Below are 26441 nucleotides of genomic sequence, written 5' to 3'. Positions count from 1 at the left end.
CTAGCCCGCACTTTCCCCATCTAATCTCTGCTTGCTTCGGGGTTTGCAAACATTTGACACAACATCCCTGCGTGCTTCGCAAGGCTCCTACATACAATAGGCAAGAAAGGGGAAGGCAGCGCCACGCCGACAATTGCTATAATCTGAGCGGAGGCTTGGTCGCCCATGCGGCTCGAAGATCGCCTCCGCCCTCCCCTCAATCTGCAGGATTGCTATCGCTCATCCCCGTGTCGACCCTCTGAAAGAGCGCCTTCCAAAATGTCTGATCCACGGCAGCACCTGTGCACGCAAGGCTGGAGCTTCCGTTATGGAACTGATCCATCACAGAGCTGGTCTCCCCCTTCTTCTGCCTTCCACTTTCCTTAAGGGCCTCCCGCAGGGAGCCTTTCGCCTTCTCGCGAGGTGCGGGAAGCACGGCGACCTCCGTCCCCTCGTTTCTGCTTCCAAGGCAATAGGGATACCGGCCCTGCAGGGCTGCGACGAGCCTTTCTTTCAGCCCCTCTCCGGCCATCAGGGACGCGAGACAGCGCCTCGGGGCGGGAAGGCTCCCCCAAAAGGGGGCCTCTGCTCCCTGCAAACACACACACACGAGCTGAACCTGGGAGAGAGGCCGTTGCGTCCGCCGGCGCTTCCTTCCGAGCGGGCGGGACAGCCGCGCCGGGCACCGCAGGCCCCCTGTGGGCGGGCAGCTGCGGGGAAACGCGGGCCTGGCCCGCCGGCGCGGACCCGGAAGGTGCCGCCCAGCCGCGGAGAGCCGCCTCTGCACGCATCTCTGCGGCGCCGGCCCGCGAGGCGCTTCCGGGTTGCCGTTCGTCCCGCTCCGCGCCTCCCGCCTCGGCCTGCGGCTCGCGGGGCTGCGCGCGGCCGCCGAAGCCGCTGGGCGGCGGGGCGAGGGGTCGGCGCGGCTCCCGGCACATGGCGGCGGAAGGGCCGGAGGCCGCAGCTACCGTGGCAACGGCGGTCCCGGCTGCCGCCATGGCGACGGAGGCCCCGGCTGCTGCCATGGCAACGGTGCCCGGCGTGACGGAGCGGTACTTCACCCGCTGGTACAAGCCAGGTGAGGCCTTTGCGCGGGCCCCGCGTCCGCTTTCCCGTGAGGCCCAAGGACCCTCTGCGGGGCCGGGCCGCCGCTAGGCATGGCTGCTCAAAGCCGCCTTCCTCGGCCGGGAGCCCTCCGGCTGCCTTGGACTACAGCTCCCAGCATCCCCGTCCACAGGCGGGCCGAGGGATACTGGAAGTCGTAGGCCGACCCCTGTGCAGGATGCTCGGTCGGCATCAGCCACTCAGAGCACCCCGAGCGCCCCTCTTGGAAAGCCCCCAAAGGGGGACCGGACCCGGTGGCCTTATTGCCCCTTCCAGGTCTTCCCTGATGGTGTGGCAAAAGGCGTGGGGAATGGCAGCTTCTGGCGGAGGCAGAAAAATACCTAGACGGAGCTGCACTGGGGGGAAGCCATGCACCCCACACAGCTTGCATTCAAGGAACACCCCTGTGAAGGCTGATGGTCCCTGTTTCCGTGGGATGTTGATGGTTGGAGAGATGGGGTGAGGTGGGAGAAGGCAAGGAGCGGCCTGGAAGAAGGCATGGTTCGCTGGCTAACCCTGCACTAGATCTGCAACATTCATTTGTGCACCCAACTGTGTGTGCTGACACCCATCCCGTATCATCCACGCCGCCTCCCTGTTCTCTGGTTCTGAGCTCCCTGGGGCAAGGGGGGACCTGGCTGTTTTGCGGATGTAACTTTGCAATGCCCAGTGTAGATACATTGATAGCATAATATGCATAGTAATATCAGTAGGCCCATTGGTGGTTATCAATGGATTTACTCCCAAGTAAGTGTTCATAAGATTGTAACCTGAGTAGCAACTCTAGAGATGGTAATTGATTTGTCTATGCTAGGATGTTCAACGCTACTTTGTGAATGGTCACGGAAAGTCGTTCTTTGCTTTTTGGCACCAGGCCAAGACCTTTTTAGTTAAACATTTTAATTGTTGATTTATTTATTGATTTTAATAACTTTGGCCAGGATGTCTCCAACTGTATTTTATTGTATTAATAATAATAAATTAATATTAATGATGTTTGTTTATTTGTAAGCTGCCCCGAGGGTGGCATATAAGTCTGATAAATAAATAAATAAAGTTATTTTATGTATACCTGTGCCTCAGTACACTCATCACTGCCTGTGTCTCTTGCATTTCATTCCCTGCTGACCTTTTTGTTCTTTTCAGACATGCAATATTGCCCCCAGTATAGGACAACATTGCTTGCAACTGATGTATCTGGAGGGGCCAGGATGCTTTTTAGCTTTTGTAGAGGAAGGCTTCCTCAGAGCCTGCACTTTGCACATTTCTCACCTAGAAGGTACCAGTAATGGTTAATTTTATTTTTCCAGATGTAAAAGGGAATCCATGTGAGGACCATTGCATACTGCGGCATTCTAATAGGTAAGTACTCCTACAGCCCAGTTAGATGCACGTTTACTCAGAAGTCCTTCTAGGTTCAAGGGGGTTAAATTCCAAGTAAGTGAGCATAGGATTGTCACAATTCCACTTTGAAAGCACCCGAGGCTAGGAATACATTGTATTTTAGGAGCCTTTTAAATGTTCTTTCCATTTCCAAGGAATTGTGTGTCAGATGATTCTGCCCACTAGGTGATGTGGTTCATCTAAAGCAGAGGTGGCCGAACAGAGGCCTGTGAGCCACTCTTTGTTTTGTGGCTTGCAAATGGGCAAACTGGTCTTGGCTGCTCAAGGAAGACACTTCAGAGGAACTCTCCCCTTTGCCACTGGGGGCGTCTGCTCGCCCAAGTCCTGCAGCTAGCAGGACATATCAAGACTATGAAGGTTGAGCATGCCCCTGGGCAGGTGGGACTGAGTGAAGGGCAGGTCCTTGTGGAGGGTGGGCTTGGGTATGGGTGGCTAGATGGGTCAATGGGAAAGCTGCCGAGGTAACAGGTCACCTTACAACTCCCATCAGGGATGTGTCACCCTTCCCAAGCCTGGGAAAGACGGGCATCACTTATCCAAAAGCAGTTTCGCAGGGGACTCATTATCGGGCAGCGCAGTTCAAGAAGTGGAGACACCGTGCAGGAGAGACGGACAGTGGTGGCATGAGCACTTGTCTCTCCTGGCTCTCCCTTTTGCCACTTCCCTGCCAGTGCCAGAGACTCCCCTCTCGGCTGCCAGTTCATTGTCCTCTCTGCCACACACTTGGTGAAGCCAGCAGGAGCTGCAGATGCAGGTCCGGTGCTTCCCACTTCTCCTGTGAGGAGACAGTGCAGGCAACTGCACCTTCCACTACATCCAGCCAGCAATCCTGGGGGCAGGAGGCAAGCAGCAGCCTGTAAAACTTGCAGCTTGGTTTTCGTATGGACTCCCTCCACAACTCCTGTGCTATCTTGCTCTCTCTGTTATTACAGATGCCTTAAATTTCCCAGGCTGTGCATACACGCAGGCCCTGGCTGAGTGCACACCCTTCCTCTTTCCAAGCAGAGAGCTTTTCCCAAGGATGGCCTGCAACATTTTGGTGCCTAATGCAGGACAAAAAAAATGCACCCCTTCCCCAATACAGACACTGTCCTTCAGTAGTCAGGGGATTATAGCAGCCTTCCACAACCTTGTGCCTTCCAGGCATGTTTGGACTGCAACACCCGGAATTCTCAGTCAGCTGCCCTGCTGGATGGGAATTCTGGGAGTTGTGGTCCAAATGCCTCTGAAGGCCACCAGGTTGTGGAAGGCTGGATTATAGGACTATAATCTGGGCAACTAGCTTATTATTGAAACTTGCCCAGGAAGTGGAGGTATGTGCCATGTGAGAAATCGCTGAATTTTGTAACAGCCCATCCCAGACAACTATGGAAAGTCCTATATCGTGATCTCCTGCCATTGGACTTCGGGGCGCATTTTGGAATTTGAAAAATTGCTGCGGGCACTAGCATGAAGTCCCACCTAAGGATGTGGCCAGCCACATTACAGCTGCTGTGCAAGACTGTCATGTCAAGAGAGGTGGTGCGAGGGAGAGAAATTGCCAAGCTAGAGGCTTGGGAGGGAAGGGGAACTGGCAAGGCAAAGAGCAAGCCAGGAAGGAAGAGGGTTCGGAAAGGCTCTAGGGACTGGGAAGGCTGGGAGGAGAGCAAGCACATGAAGGTAGAAGGCCTGACTGGCAGACGGTTGAGTGGGACCAGGAAGTTGCTTCTTTTGGCCCCTCCCTGCCTGCAGAACAGCTAATCAGTGGCAGGTTCAGGAACAGTAACTTTCCCCAACCTTTTTCCAATTATGTATCTGGAGGAGGCAGAGTAGAGCTTCATAGGCAAACATCTGGGACCCCATGGGATTGGACTGAGGAGCTGCCTCAGATGTGTTACTGTTTTCAGGGGATGCTTTTTAAAGATCTCCTGTTAAAGTCCTTATCAGGCCACTCGATAGCCTGAAATAGATTATCTCCAATTTTTGTACCCCTCACTTTCCCTAATATATTCTATTGGAACAGTTTTCCCTGCTGTTGTGCCTTCCAGATGTTTTGGACTTCACCTAGCAGCATCTTAACAAATGGCTACATTGGCCAGGACTAAATGGGAATTGAAGTCTGAAACATCTGGAGGACAAGTGTTTGGGGTGTTGAATGTGCTGAGAGATTCTACATCCATCTAGGCACCAGGTGCTGGGGTGGAATTGGCCCCCGTCTTCATGCCATGCTGGAGTCCCCACGGGATCCGGCCGCCCCTTATTACAGATAGAATGTTGGATTACTTAGGTCTTTGGCTCAAATCCAGCGAATTAGTTTTGAACTTTAACTTTGCTAAAAATACGTTTTACTTAGGGATAAAATACTAAGTACGCTTGATCAGGCCCTGAGTCTTGTGGCAACAAATGGCTTTTCGGAGCATAAATGATACCTCCCAGTGAAATCCTGTAATGTATAGAAACGGTTTAGCACATAATTTTCCTATTTGCCATCTTCTTTACTTCTGGCTAAAAATAGTTATTAAAAAACCTGCGACATTTATCTATTTTCTTAGTGTTGCCAGATTGTGAATTCCTGAGAGGGTGACTAAATAGACAATTGCTCTTTTCTTGCAGAATCTGTGTCATTACTATAGCAGATGCCCATCCTCTTCTTCAAAAGAGAAGACAAATTAAGAGTATTAGTTACCAGATCAGTGCCAACTGCAGCAGACTCCAGAATAAAGTTTCTGGAAAATATAAAAGGGTGGGTATGGCGCTTTTCATTTGTAACTCAACCTCGCTTTAACTAGCAATGGTCTAGAAAGCTTTTTAAAGAACACGGATCCTAATGTCCCAGAGTAAGAGCTCTAATTTTAACATCAGGATGGTTTACATGGAGCCCTTGCTTTTCTTGCTTCGCACTTGTGTGGCCTAAGTATTTATGTCCATTGGGGGCACATAGTTGTACAAGCACATACTTTCAAAGGCATGAGTGTGCAAGGCCCACCCTCCCTTTTTCAACATGGCCTGTGGCAAAGCCAGACCCCCATCCCTTTCCTCCCACCGCCCCCAAGACCTTCTATATAGATTCTTGAATTTGTTAAAAAAGCCTGTTCTTTGTTGTCAGAATGTATTCCCCTGCTGCTTGTCCTTTTCTCACAGTCCCAATTAATTGGATGCCTTGTTTTTATCCAGGGTGCTCAGTTCTTAACAGAACTTGCCCCTCTGTGTCACATTTTCTGCTCAGACGGAGAAGAATATACCATATACAGGTAAGCCGATGGTGTTTTGTTTGCATTAAACTGCTTCAACTGATCTTCACTTTTTCTAAACTGGAAACTCTCTGCAGCTGTATAAGAGGGAGACTGATAGAAGTGAATGAAAACATTTTGGACAATCCAGCTCTTCTACAAGAAAAGGTGAGAATTTAAAACTGCTTTTTCAAATTTCAAACACTTTCCCCTTCCACACCTTCCCTTCTACTTTTTATCTGATTTCTCCTGTTTTTCCCTCCTCTAGCCTTCCACAGAAGGATACATTGCAGTTGTACTACCAAAGTTTGAAGAGAGCAAAAGAGTAACTCGGGGGCTTTTGACACAGAAAGAATATGAAGATGTTTTGTCAAAACGTTTTAATTCCACATGATACAATACACAGAATGAGAACTAAATATTGTGTAGCAGAAAAAAATGAGTTGTTTAGGACAGATTCCAGTATATCCCATGATAAAGTGACTTTATGGTGTTTTTTACCTAAAATTTAGAGTAGCGACTAAAAAGCTGTTCATTTTCAGCCAAATGAAACACAATCAAGACAAGTTTTAAGCACCTAAAGACTCATTTATTAATAATATCAACCATGTACTTAATTTTTTTCCCAGTGATCTCTGCAGAACTTCAGTATACCTTAACGACAGTAGGACCCTAACTGTTCTGTTATATTTAAAGAAGCAATACCAAAAATACTGTCCTGTTTCTAAGGTCAATAAAAACGTTTCTTTACCAGAATTTTCACAGTACAGTGTAATAATAATCCTCCACTCTATTAGCGAAGCCCAAATCCTACAGGCAATCATCAGTCTCTTGTTATGTTTTGTTACTTTGAAGATGTTAGTGTCATATAACTGACTGAGGTAAAACAGAGGACAGCCAAACATGAACCACTCGTTCATTAGCCGACACGGCCAGCACTACCCTGTGTTAGCTTCGGGTGTGCAAAGTGTGTGTTTGGGGTGGGGGGCAGCATATGCAGGACAGAAATGATGAGCGGGATACTTAAATCTCCACCACACCCGCCACCTTTCTGCACATCTCTCAGAAGGGGAGCGGGCAAAGGGCTAGTGCTAGAAGAGCAGCAGCAGCAGATGATCAAGTCCTCCACTATTTACACACACGTCCTGCCCCACAGCCTCTACTTTGCACACGGGAGTCAAACGGGAGTGGGCATCCTCTGCTTCCTACTGATTTGTCCAGTTCCTGCCTTAAAGGCACAGTAAAAGCTAATGCTACAGTTGACTGTAGCAAGACCAAATCATTTTCTAGGAGTTCCAGTTTATAGTATTCCAGATGAAGGACGGTACTAAAATCTTAACAATGAAACATAGGACCAGTGCACTTAGCGATATTTCAGTTAGTATAGCATATATTTATATCTAAAACAAGCTTCGAAGAGGATTTTTAATCTCTACAAAACAAATAATGCCCATTGTAGTGAGTAACAAAGCTAACACTTGTTAACTACCTTGGAATTTTATTCTACCACCTGCTAAAAGTGAAGGCTCAAGCTTTACTTTCAAGGCTGGAGTTCTAGGGAGCTAGTCCCACTAGACTCCTTAGAAGTGACTTCTGGTAACATTGCTTAGATAATCCTGTAAAATTCCATGAATTGATAAAGTTGTGCATCATACACAAAGGAGCAAGACAACAGCAAGCTCTTAATTGTAGCTGGCCTCATTAACAGTACTTAGGGTTTTTTAAATTTAATTGTTTAATAAGCCTGGAAATGTATTTGAGAAATGTGAGGCTTTCAGGCAGCTTTCATTATTAAAGCTTTCTTGTAACTATTGCTTCTAAGGGAGAGCAACAGGGATCCCTCTGGACCTAAGCCCTTTGAGACGCCACCTGCCTCTTCCTCCACCCCAGAATCACCTGCCAAGAGGAAAGAGCGGCATCCGTGATGGGCCACTTTTGGCTGGGAGCTTTGACACCAGTCCAGCCTCTGTTGCATCCCTTTTCTAAGCCCAGCACAACAACTATTTATAGAATACGGTCTTAGGCTCACACTAGGATATTGATTAAACAAAACAAAAATACCAGTAGTTTTTCATGTAGCATTTCTAAGTCCATGTGCATCCATAGCAGCATCTTTGGGGTTGAAGAGTAAGACATTCATAAGTGTACGTGATTACATAACTAGCAGTATTAACAGTGAACCCAAAGTTATTCACCTTACAAAAATAGGCAGCCATTAGCTGGCTTTCACTTTTGTTACCTGCCAAGTACCGTGACATCTATTAGATGTGAAAAGGTTGCAGCAGCTTTTTCTAACCCGGTTTCACCTTTCTCAAAAGAAAGCAATTAGGAGAGGCTGAGTGTACAACTCCCTTATGGGAAACTTTCCATTCCTAAAAAAGCATCTTAGAACTGTTTGTTCTCCAACACGGTGAGGTTCGCCACATGTTGTTCCAAGGATTTGATCCCAAAGGCATCCGTTCCCCCAGCCAGACCTCTGCCTTCTCGTGTGGCTGCATGCAGCCCATTTTCTTTCCATGGATGATGTACTCTAAGATAGCCATTTCCTGCTTTGTGCTGCAATAAATACATCTGATCAAAAATAAAGTAGCACACGACCCAGAAATGTCCTCATCTTGCCCCAGCTACACGCACGTCACCTCACCTTTCTTAGTAACCTGCAGCTCAGTGGAAGAACCTGGGCAAGGACATCCAGAATATGCTTTGCTTTGTGAATACAGGTGTCCACCTAAATACGGAGCAAATGAGGGGTGTTACTGAAACATGCCCATGTAAAACAACTACTCTTGTTTTGAATACTTCCCTTAAGCACCCTTTCATAAGCAGCGCAGTCTCCACTACAGTTTCCCTCCTTTAGGACTTTTTCTTCTTCCTTGTGCCAAAAGAAGTCAAGGTCTTAATTCAACCATTTCTCTTGTACAAGCCCCACTGCAGTGGACAAGCAAGAAACCAGAGCTTAAGAGCACGCCTCCACAACTCTAATTCACCTATTCTGGCCTTTTGCCGAAAGTCCTGAAGTTTTCATCACCTTAAAACTGACTTTTTATTTTAGATTTCCTAAAAAGGTAACAGCTTCTCTTCAAAGCACAGATGCTGACACACATACTTTTAAGAGAGCCTATTAAGAAAGGAAAACCATCTTTATTCTTTTTATTAACATTGTGAAGTTAGCAATTTGCTGATCCATCCGGGATGAGCTTCACGAGACAATGCTACCCGTCAGTTTTTGAGCCACGTTTTAAAATGCAGGAACGATACCTGGATGTTCTTTTTACAAGCAGTGATAACATAAAGAGATTTGTCTTTTAAAAATAAAGTCTGAGAGCCACATTTCTTTGCGGACTTAGTGGTACTTGTTCAGCACAAAATTTATTTCCAGAAGGCTCGTGAGCTGCTTGGTTAATCTGTGTTTCAATCTTTGCAGCACAATTGTAAGGAGGTTTGCTATTCAGGATGGCAACCAAGTTCAAGACTTTCAGAATGGTTCCATTCAAGGTTCAAGATGCAGAACCAAATACTAGGTTTTGTTACATGCTACTCAGAAACATCATGGCAGAAAGTGAAGAGGAACTAAAGAGCCTCTTGATGCAGGTGAAGGAGGAGAGCGCAAAAGTTGGCTTGACACTCAACATTAAGAAAGCTAAGATCATGGCATCCGGTCCTCTCACTTCTTGGCAAATAGATGGGGAAGAAATGGAGGTAGTGGCAGATTTTATTTTCCTGGGCTCCAAGATCACCGCAGACGGGGACTGCAGCCAAGAAATTAAAAGACGCTTGTTCCTTGGGAGGAAAGCTATGGCAAATCTAGACAGCATACTAAAAAGCAGAGACACCACCCTGCCGACAAAAGTGCGTATAGTCAAGGCGATGGTTTTCCCAGTTGCAATGTATGGCTGTGAAAGCTGGACCATAAGGAAGGCTGAGTGCCGAAGGATTGAGGCCTTTGAATTGTGGTTCTGGAGGAGACTCCTGCGAGTCCCTTGGACCGCAAGGCGATCAAACCGGTCAGTCCTAGAGGAGATCAACCCTGACTGCTCTTTCGAAGGCTGGATACTGAAGATGAAACTCAAATACTTTGGCCACCTAATGAGAAGGAAGGACTCCCTGGAGAAGAGTCTAATGCTGGGAACAATAGATGGCAAAAGAAGAAGGGGATGGCAGAGGATGAGGTGGCTGGATGGAGTCCCTGAAGCAGTCAGTGTGAGCTTAGGTGGACTCCAGGGGATGGTGGAGGACAGGAAGGCCTGGAGAAATGTTGTCCATAGGGTTGCGATGGGTCGGACACGACTTCGCGTCTAACAACAACAACAATTCAGAAACAGCAACAAAAATAAAATGGGAAAATGTTTACATAGAAAAAAAATCTTTTGTTTAAAACCTATTAGATAGTTTGTTACCTTTGCAAAAGTTGCCGCTTTGCCCTGAACTGGGGTTTTAGCTGTTACTTGAAGCTGTTGATAAACAGGGACCATCTTGTCAATCTCCTGCAGAAGCAACGGTTTGTCATCGTCTTCCAGCTGAAAGAGAAGTCGGACACGAAGGCACGTGGACACCATGAGTGAAATCTTGTGGCCAACTAGACAGGCAAGCTGGCCAGAGAAGTCAAGAGTCTGAGCTCAGAACCCCTCCCATGTGGCTGCCCATAACTTTCTAAACTTCCACTAGAATGCAGGAGTTTGGAGGTGAAAGTCACCTCTGTCCTTTTCCAGGCCTTCAACAGCTAAGTAAGGGCTTTGTCCTTGGGTAAACCTTGCTGCTCCCTCTGCCATGCAGAAAGAACTGCAAGCACAACTTGAAGCCACAGAACACACAGTGGCTGTTGGAAGACTGACCTTGGAGCCGGAGACTGGTGGGCGTCCTGAGGGCCAAGGAGCAGTGGGCTGCGGCTCTGCCACAGGGCCATGCATCCCGGTGGGAGCTCAGCGGCTGCTCCTCGTGCACTGGGGCAAAGGACTTAGATGGCCTTTGCTGCATGGAAGAACTGTGGAAGTAACCTCTGCCATCAGGATCCTTCCACACCCTCTACGGGACACTCCTCAATCTCTCCATTTGGAGGGTTAAGGTCAGCCACATTGGACAGAGCTGTACAGAATTTATGTAATTTATATCCTGAAAAGCAAAGGCCAGCAAGTTCTAGCATTAAAGCATTGTGACAGGAGATTTTAGGGGGCTTATAAAGCAAGTTTTAATGGAAAGATGTTCCATACCTGGTTAGAAAATGCAAGAAGAGCCGAAACAAGCTTTAATCCTTCTGCGGCAAAGGCCTAATGCAGAAAAGGGAAGAAAGTTAGAAAGAATTCCAAGAACAAAAGCCCTCGTTTCCCCTCAACTCTCTAACCAGCCTGCCAATTCAATCAATCAAGCGTAGCCCAAAACAACACGGCACTTGTTTTTCCAGTCCTGGCCGGCAAAAAACTAAGGGCACTCTCTACCCCTCACGAGCTGCCCTATGCAGCTGATGGGCTGCTTGAGTTACAGCTCACACGAACTGCACCAGTGCCGGGGCTTTTTCATTGGCAGCATCGTTCCAAACACATACCGGTTCCACTAGACAGCCCCACTCCTTTCTCTGGTCTGTTCTGTGTGGCAGGTTGGAATGATGAGGTTACTGGGGGTGGAGAGACCGGCTCCTCCAAGGGAAATTGCCAAGTGTGGGTGGTGATAAAAAAAACATCCTCCTCACCCAAATACAATTGGGGGAAGGATGCAAAATTAACTCGCAGTGAATGAAGGAAGCCCCAATTCCCCTCTCGGCTCCAGTGCAGCATCTTCAAACAGAAAGTACAATTTTTAAAATTTACATTGCTCCACTGGAGGAATAAGGTTCAGAAGAAAAATATGAATTTAAGCCTTGAGCAGCTGTTTTCACAGTGAGCACCACAGGCTCCAATGTTTAACTGCTAGGTATTTCTGCTCAGGACCTTAGACCTGTTCAAGGATTTAGACGTCTTAATAACGTTTTGCTGACAGCCATTTCGAAGGAGCTTATGAACTCATTTTGGCTGCTTCATTACCTCTGCCTGCTGAAAAAAGTCTTGGGTGGTTTTCAGCAGTCCCTCACCCCTAAATGAGAGGAAAAGAGAACAGAGAAATAATTCCACCAATAAGAGCAAAGACAGTTTAATCTACAAGCAAATAATTCTGGATGAGTCGGAAACTAACGAAAGAAAAAATAAGGGGGTTCAGTGGTTTAGAAAATGCTTGTTTAGGAAAGGAACTGGTACCTTGACAGCCTGAGTTGGAAGCCCTGGTTCACGCCTGGGCATCAACCTTGCTAAAAATACAGGAAACCGATGATTTGGCATCACTCCACTATCAACCCAAGAGCAGTTTTTGTGGCGACTTCTTTAAAATTAATTGTGTTGGCTTGGACTACACATTTGGGAATACGTCCCACTGTATTCTGAGGAAACTTACACAGGACTGGGCTGCAGGTGTTTTGGATATCCACATGACAAAAAGAACGGACTTTGCAAATATGCAACACAAAAGCAAGACGTCCCTGCAATTATATTTATTTTCCCTGGTCTCCTTCAGGTTTAGAAAAGGAAAAAAGATGCCTGCTTTGCCGTTAGGAACACAGGCTCCCCGAGACGTCTTCCAACCTTGCCGAAGATGGCAGGGTGGAACTCCTAAGCTGTGTGGCATCTCCCGGTATCTTCCTCAGTTCCGGATGAGATCTTGGGGCACGGCTGCCCGATTGCACAAGCTCTCATTGGTGCTCTTAAAGTACTGCTTCCTCAAGTCATCTGGCTAGTTTCTACAGTCAGGTCGGGCTGCATTTCGCTTCAACAGCAAAAAGATTTAGTACGTGTGTTTTTATATAGCACTGTCATTTTCTACATGGTGATTTTCAGGGTCAAACTAAACTAGATGTTGTGACAAAGGTGTGACTGCTCCAAAACCGGCAACCACATGTGTTAAGTTCCATCTGCCCCTTAACAACATGAAGCAGGGCTTGCAAGATAATGTGAGGTGATATCAGCCAGCCAATGCTGTGGGGAAACAGCATGCTACAACACAACTTACATTTCAGGTTCAAGCCACGTATCTATACCTAGTTTAGACACTGAATTAACATATGCAACGAAAAGGTCAAATTCCAAGGAAAACAGAATCTAGCTTTTGACAAGGGGAGAGTGTTAAAGTCAAAGGATGATTTTTATCTGCTATAAACTGTTTTCTTTCTAATATTCCTCCTTCCCTGCTCCTTTGGTTATTACCTTGTAAAGAGGTACATGGAATAGGCCATGCTGGAAAGGCCTTGGCCATGCCGTACAATTTCATTTTCTGGGTCTTCCCATTTCTCCATCTCAGAGTCTACACGTGTTGTCAGCTTTTGTAGTTCTAAACCTAATTTTCCAAGCTTTCCTTGCTCCTGAAAATGATATAAAAGTTACTTCCCTTCTGTTCATTCTATTACTCCAGCTAATAAATTGAGCAAATTTGGACTAGCTATGAAACGAGCATCTTACCTCACTATCAAGCCTGACTTGCTTTAAGGCTTTCAAATTTGCATTATGCTTCTGTTTAAAAAAATATTTTTAGAGAAAGCGTTTACTAAATGGCATTTCGTCCCAACATTACTATGACTCTATCTGTGCTTTAGAGCCCAGCAAAGCTGTACTCAAGAACGGGGAGCGATGCGGTGGGGAGGTGGAGTGGAGCTGCTTCTGGAAGACGCTCCAGAAGCCTGAGGTCAGTGGACGAGTGCTGCTGCTAAGTGCCATCCAGCAGGGACATTTTTAATCATGTCACGCAGCATACAGATCCGTTTGAGTAAGTCAAAAAAGGAAAAGAAAACTCATCAGGCACACACTGTACACAATACGAACTATGTGCTTGCTGGTACAAGTTGCTTTCTCTTACAAATAGGCGAAGTCACAGCATCTAGCTCAGAACTGTCCGCTTCAGCCTTCCCCAACATGGTGCCCCCCCGTTGCTGAGTGGGCACTCGAGACCAGTCCACTCGGAGGGCACCAGGTCAGGGAGGTCACCTATGTAATGGGCAGCGAGCCCACGATGAATTAGACTGCATCTAAATAGCATCATCAGTCCCCCAAAATGGGCCTTCTCGGACACTGTCGCCATCAATTTGCTTTGCCAATGCTTTGGCAGGAGGGAAATGCAGCGGCCTTGAGGTCCCTTCCAGATCCCTGCCCAGAAGGCTCCACGAGTTCTCTGTAACATTCTTTCATAATCCTCCAACAGGAGAAAAGACTTCCGCTGGCAGTAATGCAAACTGCATTATCTGAGCTTCACTTTTCAAAACTTGACTTAAGAGAATATATAAATGCAGACAGGTTTCTCTGTCCTGCACACACATAAAGCTGACATTTTGCTTCTGTCATTGGGAGGAAAGGGGGTAAATGAGGCAGTGGCAGAAGGAATGGAGGGAATTAATTTTGTCACCCTATGAAAAATGTAAGGCTGTCCCCACCTCCCTAAAAGTGAACTTACCCCTGGCCTGGGCAGAGACAGGTATGCACGCTTCTCTCCTAAGAGTAACATATCAAAATTGGTTATGTAGATTTCATCCATACACTGCACATCTTGTGTCATTTCTGTAGGCTTTTAAAGTATTTTTTAAAGTTACCTACCTCTAAAGATTCCTCTTCCCTGATCACAAAGGACTTGCATTCTGCATTCAGTATAAAAAAGGGAAATTCTGCTACTGTTTACATTTGGACTCCTGGAACCCTGGACATTTCAGTAGAAATGCCTCCTCCTCAATGAGAGCATTTCTAAAATCTTCCATTACTTTTTCTGACTGCCCAAGTGAGAAAAACTATTTTACAGGGGAGAGAAAGTCAACATCACAGACAAGAACTACTGCAGCAGTTAAGAGAATGGGCAGTGAGCTAAGAGATCCAGAGTTCAATGTTCGCCTTAAGCTGTGAAAGTTAGGAGGTGGCTACAAGTAAGCCCTGATGTTACAAGCTTCCATCCAAACTGCTGGCTGTAAGAGGATGAGATGATGGAGATAAAGAATGTGAAGCATTTGGGGTATCCTCTCTAAACGACACAATCCCGAGCTGCCCAAAACTGATCAGATTAGGCTCAGCTCAGTTGGGCCTCTTCTGAGCAGCAATGCATAGGAGTGATTTCAGTGGGATAAGTATGAGCTAGCATCTCTTCCACTTGAAACCAAATTCAGTTTTAATTTATTGAGTTTAAGAGTCACTCTATAGCCAGAGGTATCTGGGTCCATGTACTTTATCCAATTGAAATCAATGGGGCTTTAGAGTACTTTATTTTGGCTGACTATAGCCAGTATTGTTTTATCACATCAATCACCGTTTGAAATGTCTTTACGAGGCAGTGACTTAATTTAGACATCTCCCCAAAAACCAGTTTAGATAGCAGGGCAGTTAGTACCTCAGACTTTATGCCAGATTGTAGCAAGCTTCCTTGACCATTTCCATACCGTGTCTGAGCTACAATAGCGTCTCCCCTCCCAGCAATTTCCATGGCTGGATACATAGGCAGTTATCTATCTAACTTGCTTTACAGCAGTAGTTTTCAAAGATAAGTGAGCTGGTTGAAGCTTCAAATTTGCATCTGTCCCATCTCCTGAGATCAAATGAACGTCACCTGAAGGATTCTGGAGGCATGTAGAAGGGCTACAGGGGTTTGGCATTCAGAGTAGAAATTTTCACATACCTGACACCCATCTATTTCAGCCTTCTATTTAGCAGTTTGTCCAGTAGCCACAGATGACCAGAAAGACAGAACTGGGTTATCAGGGAAAGAAGGGCAGACGGCTCCCACTCTCCCCCACTAACCCAGTTGACTTTTGCGCTTAGGCTGGTGGAACAAGGACAGATTGTTCTGCTCGGTGAAAGAGATGTTTTTACTCGCTTGGTAGAAAGCTAGTTACCTACATTTCCCTGTTTGTCTGCACAAAAGTCTTTTGAAGCCCATTATTTTCAGGGACTTGTTTACAAGGTTGATGTAATTACATCTGAGCTGCTCTTTCACTGCAGAACAGATAGGTTTGACAGGCGAATGTTACCTCTTCAAGACGATTCAAAATGGCACTTGGAGAGGCAAATTAATTAATCTGCGATCTGCATTTGCAGTACACTAAAAGATCGGGCATTTGAAGCTTTTGCAGTGAGATGTAAAGAAAGATTTGCTACCGGAAAGTCTTTATAAACACACCTGCCTAGGGCACACATACCAAGTAATGTTCCATACACAGGGAGGCCAGCTTGGCATGCTGCTATTCCCTCCCACGATTGGTTGGCACGCTTGACCCTTTAAAAAGGGGGGGCATGTTGCGTCCTATGTGATGCATGAGAAGGGGGGGCATGCCCATTTCCTCCTTCCTTGCAAGCGTTTGCAAACCAGGCCACAAGTCAGTAGCAGCCTTGGTCCCAGAGACCAAGAAAAAAAATTAATCTGCCAGACATCCCACATTTAGAATACTGGAATACCCCTCTAGTCCAGGAGTTGGCAACTTGTAGCCCAAATAGCGAAATGGCTACCATCTCCTCTGAGTCCTAGTCTGCAAGCCTAATAGTGAGGGATCCTGGGAGTTATAAGAGATCAAAACTCCTGCAGGGCTGCCGTTTTCCCAACCCTGCTCTAGATCATCCATTTCAGAGGGAGGAGGAAAGTGAGGGGAGAGAAACCGGTGGAGCACTGCTTGGTAGGAGCTAGAAATGCATTCGTAATCACACTGGGCCAGTTCAAAACTCAGTCAGAATCGATGTTCCACCTCTGGTCCTTGCCAAAATCCAAGTACTTCAGCAGAAAGCGCACAGAAGCAACCGTGATTTTGGTGGTGTTTCTCTTCCCTTCACTCACTCCTAGCTTTTCAAAGGTGCAAAAGTCCTGAACAGGCCAAGGAAAGGAAAAATACTTAGCAAAAGGAAAACAGGAACAAGCTGAGAACAAGGAGGGAGCTGAGAAACAAGTGATGGAGAGTGTGCTGGGGTGCCAGGTGAACCAGTGGTACTCTTGCTTCTCCCATGAAGTAAGGAAAACACAGATCACGTTTGAGCCAAACAGATCACTGTAAAAATACACTCGGTTTATTAGAATGTGTCCAGCACATTTTGGTTGCTCTTCTGTCTTTAACTATCATCAAAAGCAAACAGCATTTGCCTCACAGACATTAAAAGCAGACCTTTTCTATCTCTCTTCCAATATCAAATCCATTTGTAAAGTGACAAGCTGAAAAAATTACATTACTGTAAAAATACTATGTCTGTAAAATAAGGGGTGACATGAAGGGGGCTTAGCCCCCCAAACATTCAGCCCACTTCCAGCATAGAGACATCTTTATTCGAGAGCAGAAATATGCAATTGCAAACTTAACTCTTTCAAAGAAATCAAGGATATCCCTCCCAATATCCAGAATGCGCTCCCAGATTTTTTTACAGAAAGGGAAAAAGCCGGATCAATGCAGTGATGGTAGAATTGAGTGAGCGCTGAGGAAGAGGATGTGGTGTTAAGTCATGGGTTGAAGCAGACAACAGATTTAAAAATCAGATTGGAAAACTAGTAGCAGCTGGATTGCTTTCAAGATACTGGATTGGTTAAATGTATTATATCGCATTAATTTCTGTGGGAGAACTGAACATGTGCTTAAAATCAAGCCTAGAAGTCGGAGACTTCAAAGTGCTTCGTTTGGGCAGGGCTTCCTCTCAGCACAGCTTTTTTCCAGCATAGTCTTGCGGGAGATAAAGTTTTTCAGGCTGTGCAGTGTCCACCACTTCCTTTGGCTACCGGCTGGTATGCAAAGGCATTAAATAAACAGTCTGTTAGAAGAAAACTTGGAGTGGCAGGGTGCTCAGTCTATATTCCTTCTTTTCCAGACAAATACTAATCCCCACTGATCCATAAGCAGCAGGTCTGCTCATAGGTCAGGTGGGAAGATCATCTAAGGCCATGACACTATGTGTGTTTAGATGTTTAAACAAAACCTTCAAAAATGATTTCTGGGGTATAAGTGTTAATATAAGACAGGATTCTCCAACCGGCTGCCCTCCAAGATGTGCTAGAACTACAAGTCTTATCATTTCCAGCCTGCATGATGGGAGTTGTGGTACCCCATACCTGGAGAGCATCAGGCTGGGGAGGCCTGTCTTAAAGTGATCTTTCCCTCTCAGAAGTAACATAATAAATTGGTTGTATGTAATAAGTATTTTTTAGGCTGCTTCCCCTCAAGAGAAAGGTTAGTTCTAGGGGCAAATTTTCACCTCTAAAATGTCTGTGCAAAATTAATTTGCAGAAGAATAAGGCAGAGTTGAAAAAAGAACATGTGTCATCCCATGATTCAAGTTTTGCACTGAATGCCAAATATCGTCAAAACATTGCAAATTGTTTTAGAAGGCTACCTCCTGTCCTCCATTCTCCTTTAGGTCATTGCATAAATGCACAAAAACTCAACAGATTTTAGCTGCATAGTATGTAAAATTTCCTAGGTCTACCTAGAAAATAAAGCAAACATTTTGTTGGCAATTTCATACTATACATTTAAAGTGCAAAACCATTTACCAATATGGAAAGTTAAGGTCATTTAGGCGTAATTCGATCCTAAAGGGGAAAGGTGTGCTTTGGGTTTAGATTCCAATTGAAAAGAGCTACAGAAAAATATCAAATATTCATTCTACCTCCTTCGTTTGGAGCAATGCAGGTATCAGTTGGCTCAGTTGGGAAAATTAAATATTTAGATCTGCCTTGTACTTTGTACAGACACTGTGTTTGCCACAGCATTGCTGGCTTTCCACAAGTGCCTTACAAGACAGCAACGTGCTGTGTGAGAGAAGACATTCCACATCTCTGCCTTGATGGCCAAGAGCACAGAGGTTGGGGAGAGCGACTGCAGGTCTTCCCCATGTATCCACGGCATTTTTATGAACGCGCATCCACCCTTCAGACTTGGGCCCTAATCCAGAGAGGGCTGGCGGTGCTAACCTCTCACTACAAATTCATGAAATATAATTCAGTTCATGACTAACCATCCCCACCAATTTCAGTGCGGGTTATACATGGCCAAATTCTCCCATATAGCAGCTAAGTATTAAAGGAAACACAGTTTCTGCGTAAAGCAGAAAGTTATTTACACTAACTGTGGTCATTTGAAAGAGAACTAAACTTTCTTTAAACTGCAATCTCAATTTAGGATCTAATTCTATGAGACGGAAATGTTTTTCCCCCATGTAAAGATACAAATCATAATAGACATAAATGGGTCTTCCATTTCAGAAGTGCAGCGTTAGCTGCATCAAACAGAACCAAGGCCTCAAAAGACCAAAGTAGAAGTTTTTTTAAAATTTAATTAAATATAAATATAAATTTATATAATGTAAATTTAATTCAGGAACTAAAATGAGGAAGAAAAACCAGGTGCAGTAGGAACCTATTTTCCTTTCTTCTGTTCACTATGCTATTTTCAAAGGGTGCTCATTCATACTTTCCCAACTGGGCCGGTATTTGCACTTAATTTTTTCCTTCCATGTACACACCTGATCAAATGCTCATTACAGGACAAAGGAAGAGAAAGCTTTTTAAACAGGACTCAAGGAACTTCTTCCATTTTTAAGAGCCAAGGAATCCATATAGGGCACCAGCAAGGTTGGATAGCACCGTTAAAACAAAACATCCAATAGGAAATAAAATTTCCCTTTGGCCTGGGCCTGATTAACCATTATGCAAAGAAGGACCAGGAGGAACATAATTAGAAACATAGAAACAGAGCGAGTCAGAAGGGGCCTTCTGAGCCATCTAGTCTGGCCATAATTAGGAGCTTTGGAATAGACCGGTTTAAAGGGGAACATTCCAGAGATGCCACATTTTCTACCGTTGCAGAAAAATTGCACCTCTGGAGATTCCTTTTCCACACCACTTTTCAAAACACATGAATCATGGCTTGGAGTTTACCTAGAAACTTCCCCGATTGCATGAGGATCTGCCTTTTGGATGCAAAGCTACGGTGCGTTGTTCTCGGTCTGATGTGAGCTCAGCTTCTATATGACTTCAGTTTACACAACGAATGTGTAAATCGAATTCTGGTACCCTGCCTCCTCCTTTTTTTTAAAGTGTCATGCTGGGTGTTGATGATCGTTGCCCTTATTTCCCCTTCGAACACCCAGAGGGCAAAAAGAATTGCAGAGTATGTGTCCCAGCGAGCAGGGTCACAGACACTAGCCAATTGCTACTGACTCTGGAAAAAGCTGCAGAGCAGAGCTTGCAACCTGGGAAGGGCCACAAAACAGAGCTTTGGCTATCAGGCAGTGAAGAAACATGATAAGCAAATCAAGGTGGATGAAATACGGCAAGGCTTCTTCTCTGTAAACATTTCTACAGTCTTCACATGGTGTGAGTAGAAAGAAACATCTTAAACCCACAATCTTCATCTTGGCTTGGGTCCCTACGAAGGACAGTGTTGTCCACACAGGCATGGGAGTCCGTAACAGTCAGCACATGTGTGGATCTGATGCATCCTGGCCTTCCACGAGGCACTGCACTAAGAACTGGGAAGGTTGGTGAGACCAACTCCCTGCAGTGGCTGGAGAGGCTGAAAGCTACCTTGATGTGTCCAGTCATGTTCTAACCTCAAACACAGTGTTTTTGCCCTGAGTGATTGTTTTCCATCAAACACACCACTGTATCAAGAGCTCAAAGATTATATTTCTATAACATGAATGGCACAATCTGATGGAAGAGGTTTCTTCCCCGAAATGGAAAAGCCCAAGACAGAGTTCTCTGAAGACAATTACGCTTAGAAATGAAAAGTTTCTTGGCAAAGAATACCACTGTGCCTTTGGCAAACACATTAAGGGACAGACTGTCTCTTTTTACAGTTTCTTTTCTACATGCTACACAAATACCAGGTGACTTACCAACCACAGAAAATAGGCCAAAAGTTGTGAAGAATCATCAGAGAGATCCCAATCCAAGCAGAAAGGACAGCAGAAAGTTTGAAAATCAAATAGCTACATTCACTACATTGTGAAGCGAGTAGAATGAGAGCAAACAGCAGAGAAATAAAGAATGCTTCTTTTGCAAGAATGCTGGACAGGTCAGATCAGAATGGAAGGTCTTGTTGCCGCTCTCTCGTCAGAAACACATTTCAACTGCTTTGGATTACTAAGCCCTCCCTGAAGTTAATGCTTGAAAATTTATTGTGGTGCCTCCATGAAAAACAAGGCACACAAAATGCCCCCGTTGTATAATAATCCCTGCTTAAACCATAACGTGCTGCGGGCACCTTAGAAGTTTAGCAGGAGTCTGGAACAAGCTGTCTAGAAAACTTTGCTGCAATATGTAACCTAAGCCAGATCCCCGAGATGTCTTCCAATTTATTGGGGGGGGGGGCTGCTGCTAGGCTCACCAGATGAAACCCCCCCGCAAGCACATTCTCACAAAGGTTCTTCAGGTGTCAAAGCAGAAAGCATTTCTTGGGCTGGGATGGTCTGACACCATCTCCTCTATTAACTAGGGGCACAATTAGTCCAGACTAAGTTTTCTTTTGAGATGGGCTGTGCCACTCCCAGGCTCCCAGCAAAACTAAGATCACAAATGGCTCCATCAACCCACGAGAGAGTTGCGGCCATCGTCCAGATACGCAGAAGCCCGGCTTGCGCTTCATGCAGCGTCACCGCCACTCCAGCACCAGCTGGGCTAATCACAGAAAGGGAGCGGCACATCTCCAGAAGCGCAGCGCACGCGCTCCAGCTGGGGCTCCTCGTCAAGTCCCTGCTTTTCAGGACCCATCCGCCTGTCCGCCACACTTAAATATACATATTTTAGCATGCCAAACATGGGGGAACATGCAGAGCTGCATATGCTGTTACGGAGTGCTCAGAACATGCGGGAGCTGTAAACTGGGAGCTTGTATTTAAGAACAGAGCGCTCACCTCGTCTTCCTTCAAACACATCCCTGATTTCTCTTAAGAGCAGCAACATGTCGCTCAGCTGGGACTCCCAGGCCTCGCAGAACACGTCCAGATTTTCTTTTGCAATCTTGCTGGAGGGATGCAACGTCAAGGTTTCTGCAGCGGAGATGATCTGAAGGAAACAAAGCAGAGCTCACCACGGAACGTGAACGGTTATGCAGCATACACCCCCAGAGGCTGGAAGAAACCGGGCTGGCATAGCATTTGCTTAGCAAGGCCTGACAAATGCCAAGGTTGCTCTGGGTGCATTTTGTGCAAAATCGTCCTTGACAAACAGCCTTTTAAAACTCAGTCAACCAACAGAGCACACTTTAATTATTAACCATGCATAATTCCAGATAGTAATATCTCCATCTAAGAAAAAGTCCATCACAATTAGTGGGACTTGTTCAAGTATTATATTATTAGAAATGTGAGATACTGCAAAGGTGAACCCAGCTGTTGTTCTACATTTGAGCTGCAAAGTATGTTAGCAAAAGCGATTCCACCAGCAGGACTCTGCTTTGTCCTAAAGCGGTTTAGCTACCCAAGTGCTCACGAAGACAGGATGCAACCCTGACACGACACGGGGTCCAACAAGGCATTCTAACCCCATTTTTCTGAAGCCTTTTTTGCTTTGTGAAACTGCAATGTATTTGGTGCGAAATGTGGGATATATTTCACTAAGGGAAAGCTGTAACTTGGTAACAGAGCGAGTAACTATCTAGGCCAGGGGGTGCGAAACCAGGACTGGCCCCCACCTCCTCCTGCCACGCTGCCAAAGGTGCGGGGTTCCCTGCTGTCACCAGAGGAGGAAGCTTTGAGACCTGCCACTCACCATCTAGGCCAGACTTCCTGCTGAAGCTCATTAAAAGGTGACCCCAGAGGGGGGTCTCAGCTTTGTTTTGGGTGGAAATGGAACGACTGCTCCGATGCCACGTTACCTGGCTAAGTATTAGTTACCGTGACGTGGTTTAGAAGAGTCGTTTATATTTTGCTGCCATGCTTTGTTGGGAACCAATCTGAGCAGAACGTATACGGAAGAGATGTTGAAACGACCAACCAGCCGCCACAGCCACAACGCTGGCTCTTCGCACAGAACAGTTTGCACATGGGAAGCCGGTTTGGGGCATCCGTGCCTTTCCCCCTTATGGGAAAATATCCCTTTTCATATCATCCATACTTCAGAACAGGGCTGGAGACCCTGTGACCCTCCAAATAATTTTGGATACCCATCATCCTTGACCTCCAGATAGAGCAAATGGGACTTGAGAGCCGAACATCGTCTGCAGGGCCGTTCGATTCCATCATTCTGGTTTAGAATGACTTGAATGGAACCAGGGTTTCTGCCCCATCCCTCCCTTCTCCAACCTGGAGCCCTCCAGATGGCCTGCAACTCTTGCAATTCCCTACGGCTACGCTGCTTGGGAATTGGGAGAGCTTCAGTTCAACAGCTCTAAAGCAACCCACACTGGGGAAGGCAGCTTCCTCTTTTCAGTGATGGAGAATACGATGCAAGAGCATTCAAATTATTAGCAATGGTCACAGTCAAACATTCATGGTTTAATAGTAGTAGCAGTAGTATTACTTCACTGTACGTCTGCCCTGCCTTTTTTCTCTTGTGAGAAACCCAAGGCTGCTTACATAGTTCTCCTCCACTCCACTTTATCTGCACAGCAACCCTGTGGGGTAGGTTAGGCCAAGCGTCCGCTGCCAGCCCAAAACCACCCAGCAAGCATCGCAGTTCAGTGAGAGCCCAGGCCCTGGTCCAACACTCTAGCCATGATGTCAGACTGGCTCCCCAAACACCAATAGTGCAGTGCCTCTTAAATACACTGTGATCATCCAAAGCCTCTCTTCCAACACGGCATGGTGAGAATGACCCCCACCTGAGGCCCAGTCACATGAAAAGTGTCTTCCGCATGTAGGCAGGTTATTTCCAACGGTTCCGTTCCGGAGACATGCCTCAGTAAGTGGCAAATCTGGCAAGGAAAATAGAAAAAAGCTGCCCACCATTGATAGAAGTATGAACGAACAAAACCTGACACTGTATTATGGGCTGGCAAGTGAAGAGCTTTTAGAATTTGGAAAGGCATCCAAAAACCCACAACCTGACATTTGCCAGAAACCTGGGTCTTTGCTGAACATCTACAAAGATGGGGAGGTTTGCTTCTTTCTTGCCCAATGAATCCCATCCTTCAAACCTTCCAGCTGCCCCTGAAGTGCCTAGAGAAAACTGGCCAAGAGAAGAGAGCATAAAGAAGGGGCCAGCTACCAGGCACCCCCACCCCAAATTTCTCTCCCCAATAATGCGATTTTACCATTGGTCAGTGATTGGGGATCACTGTCGATTCCAGAAAGCCCAGCACCTATGAGCACTACAGGGGAACAGCACCTCCACTTCCACCCTCTAACGCGGCCTGAAAAGCTGTTGTGACGGAGGAGGAAACAGACCTCCTTGAGCACAAAGGCTGAGCTCAGCTCTGCAGAAGCTCTTGGGGCTTGTATTCCACTGGGGGGCGGGGGGCGAAGCTGAAGGAAAAAGACGCAGAGCCAAAGGAACCCCAAATTACCAGCATATATATTTTAGCTTACAGCTCTCCCTGGCAGGAACCAAACCTTAGGAGAGGCACTTGGACCTGGATGCTGTGCTATTGTCTTCCCAGCCACCCAAGAGGAAGCACACGGTAGCCAAGACGAAGCGGGTCAGTGGCATACTTAGGACACACATCTCAGTACAGCCGGGCAGTTCACAGGTGAACATGAAAAATAAGCAGAGTCCGGGCTCCCTTCCTTTCTCAAACAATTTAATGAACAGGCCCCGACTTACTTCAATCAATTGTTCTTTCTGTTCGGAGAGCTTACAGCTATGCTCTGCAACGGCTTCTATGTTGCCCTCCGCCCCGCAGATCTTCAGTGTTTTCAGAATGAGATGATCGGAATGGTATTTGATCAGGTCCGCTGCGACAGATGTTGCCACGCTGTGGAGCTTGGAAACCAGAAACAACACAGAACAGCAGGTTACTATGTGAGGTGGGCTATGGCAAACAACCGTCACTTCCAGGGGATTAGAGTGTAAACAAAAGCTTCAGCTCACGGGCTTCCTCCTTGATTCTATAAAGGGCTGAAGACTGTGCCTGGGTAGTGGTGTTCCTGAAACACTTTTATGTGCGACTTGGCTTTGTGGACTCATTTCCAAGGCTGGGTTAATATAACACCCTGAAAAAGAGCAGTGCATAAGACGCTACAAAGAACATCAGAAGTAACAGTGCTGGATTAGAAAGGAAGAAAGCTGCCTATCAAACTCTTGAGACTACAGGTGTAAATGGTTCCAAGGTCACTCAAGCTCATGAAGGCCCCTTCCAAAGGAAGATGAGAATTGCTGGCCCATTATATATACCCATGATTTTGCACCCAAACCCTGTTGTTTTGCCTTGCAGGCAGTTTTCGCACACAGGGCCACGTGCATTCCAGGGACATAGAGAAACCTGGCTGAGACTCTCAGCCTTTGATTACATAATATACTAAGCTGTGAACCCTTAGGGTGGCAAAGCTCTGCTTGAAAGCTTGTGGGTAGCTGCCTCTGGAAATCTCAGAGGTGATGGTTAGGGGTGGGCCTTCAGTACCCTGTGAAGTTCCTAGCAAAATCAGAAGTAACAACGTAAGGAAATAATCAATTCATGCACATCACAGAACTGAACTTTTGCTGATGAAGACGCTGGATTCACCTAGCACAGAATGACATATTTTGTTTAGCATGGTCTATACACAGCACTGCAAGCTACTCCCCAAGAAAGAGCAGCACCAGAGTTCCAGAAAACAGGCGAGAGACAGGCAAGAATAATTTGCCTCTTTTTCCCCCTAGAGTAGTGTGTATCCATCCCTAACATGGAAGAAGAATCAATATTATGCACCACGTAATCTAACTACAGGAACTTTCCCCGAGCTGGTGCCATCCAGATTTGCTGGAGTGCAATTTCTATCCTGCCAGGCCACTGAATTATACCTGTCTCAGCCATGAATTAGCAGCATTACTATAGGCAACTCCTGATCAGGAGCAACTGTGGTCTAATTCATTGGGTTATTGCAAGGGACAACAAAGCAATATAGCTACTCTGGTCTTTGGATTTGTCTTTCTGGATAAAAGACACTGAAAACAACTTGTCCAGACACTTAATAGCTCAGTGGAAAATCGCCTACTTTGGGTGTAGAAGGTCCCTTGTTTGATCTCTGTCATCTCCAGTTTAAGAAGGATCCATGAACTGTTACTGGGAAAAAAACCTCTCTGTGCCCAAAACGATGGGCAGCTGCTGCCTATCAGAGCAGACTGTACTGGGTTAGGTGGAAAAACACTCTGACCTGGCTCAAGGCAGCTTCCTATGTCCCTGTCAACATTACACAACTGTTCCTGAGACTTGAATGAGCTGCCGTGGGTCCCAGTTCGAGTCCATGTGTCCTGCATTCCTTTTCCAGTTCCCCATGATAAAACAGAGTATGTATGGCTTCTGCCTTCTTTTACAGAAACACTCACAGCATCTCACGAGCCCTCACTCCAGGTATCTTCCTCACCCACTCTGATTAAAGAATTCTACTACATCGGAAGCAGCCAGGAAAGTTGCTGGGCCGTAAAATGTATAAATCAGAATACGAGATTCAGGAGGAGCTGAGCCCAATTCTGAAGCTATACTTATCAACTTGTGCTCTTGCATGAAAGTCAAGTCCATGGCCTTTTGTTCAGGTAATTACCTCATCCTTGCAGTAAAAAACACCTGAGTGGCAGATTCACTTAGTTGGAACTCCCATTGTGTGATTCTATCTCTGCTCATTCAGGTATTTCTTTTTCCAGGAGTTCCAC

The 26441-nt window shown here is 46.1% G+C and overlaps 2 protein-coding genes across 3 annotated transcripts in view; one reads left to right on the top strand and one right to left on the bottom strand.

Annotated features, from left to right (window-relative positions):
• Positions 1-849: 849 nt before the first annotated feature.
• Positions 850-6452, top strand: ABITRAM (actin binding transcription modulator). The gene is made up of 6 exons (XM_044442814.1): positions 850-1057; positions 2394-2445; positions 5080-5209; positions 5641-5717; positions 5795-5864; positions 5965-6452. Exons 1-6 carry the CDS (start codon positions 916-918, stop codon positions 6088-6090), a joined length of 597 nt encoding a protein of 198 aa, XP_044298749.1. The 5' UTR covers positions 850-915; the 3' UTR covers positions 6091-6452.
• A 136-nt stretch (positions 6453-6588) lies between these two features.
• The window catches only part of CTNNAL1 (catenin alpha like 1), a 48406-nt gene continuing 28553 nt past the window's right edge, over positions 6589-26441 (bottom strand). The window contains exons 9-19 of one of the 2 annotated variants that reach the window (XM_044442809.1): positions 24417-24575; positions 23476-23568; positions 21569-21719; positions 14157-14194; positions 13172-13222; positions 12920-13074; positions 11711-11759; positions 10904-10960; positions 10094-10213; positions 8341-8424; positions 6589-8252 (exon numbers count right to left, since the gene is read on the bottom strand). In XM_044442809.1, coding sequence (XP_044298744.1) covers positions 8082-8252; positions 8341-8424; positions 10094-10213; positions 10904-10960; positions 11711-11759; positions 12920-13074; positions 13172-13222; positions 14157-14194; positions 21569-21719; positions 23476-23568; positions 24417-24575 — 1128 coding nt within the window. In that variant the 3' untranslated portion in view covers positions 6589-8081. Of the gene's footprint in view, positions 8268-8340; positions 8425-10093; positions 10214-10903; positions 10961-11710; positions 11760-12919; positions 13075-13171; positions 13223-14156; positions 14195-21568; positions 21720-23475; positions 23569-24416; positions 24576-26441 lie in introns of both variants that reach the window. The other variant, XM_044442810.1, reaches the window with a different exon arrangement.

Source organism: Varanus komodoensis, unplaced genomic scaffold (genome assembly GCF_004798865.1).
Source record: "Varanus komodoensis strain SLA01 unplaced genomic scaffold, ASM479886v1 scaffold40, whole genome shotgun sequence".
Lineage (NCBI taxonomy): Eukaryota > Metazoa > Chordata > Lepidosauria > Squamata > Varanidae > Varanus > Varanus komodoensis.
Note: the sequence above shows the minus strand (reverse complement) of the source record. Positions and strands in the feature narration are given on the sequence as shown.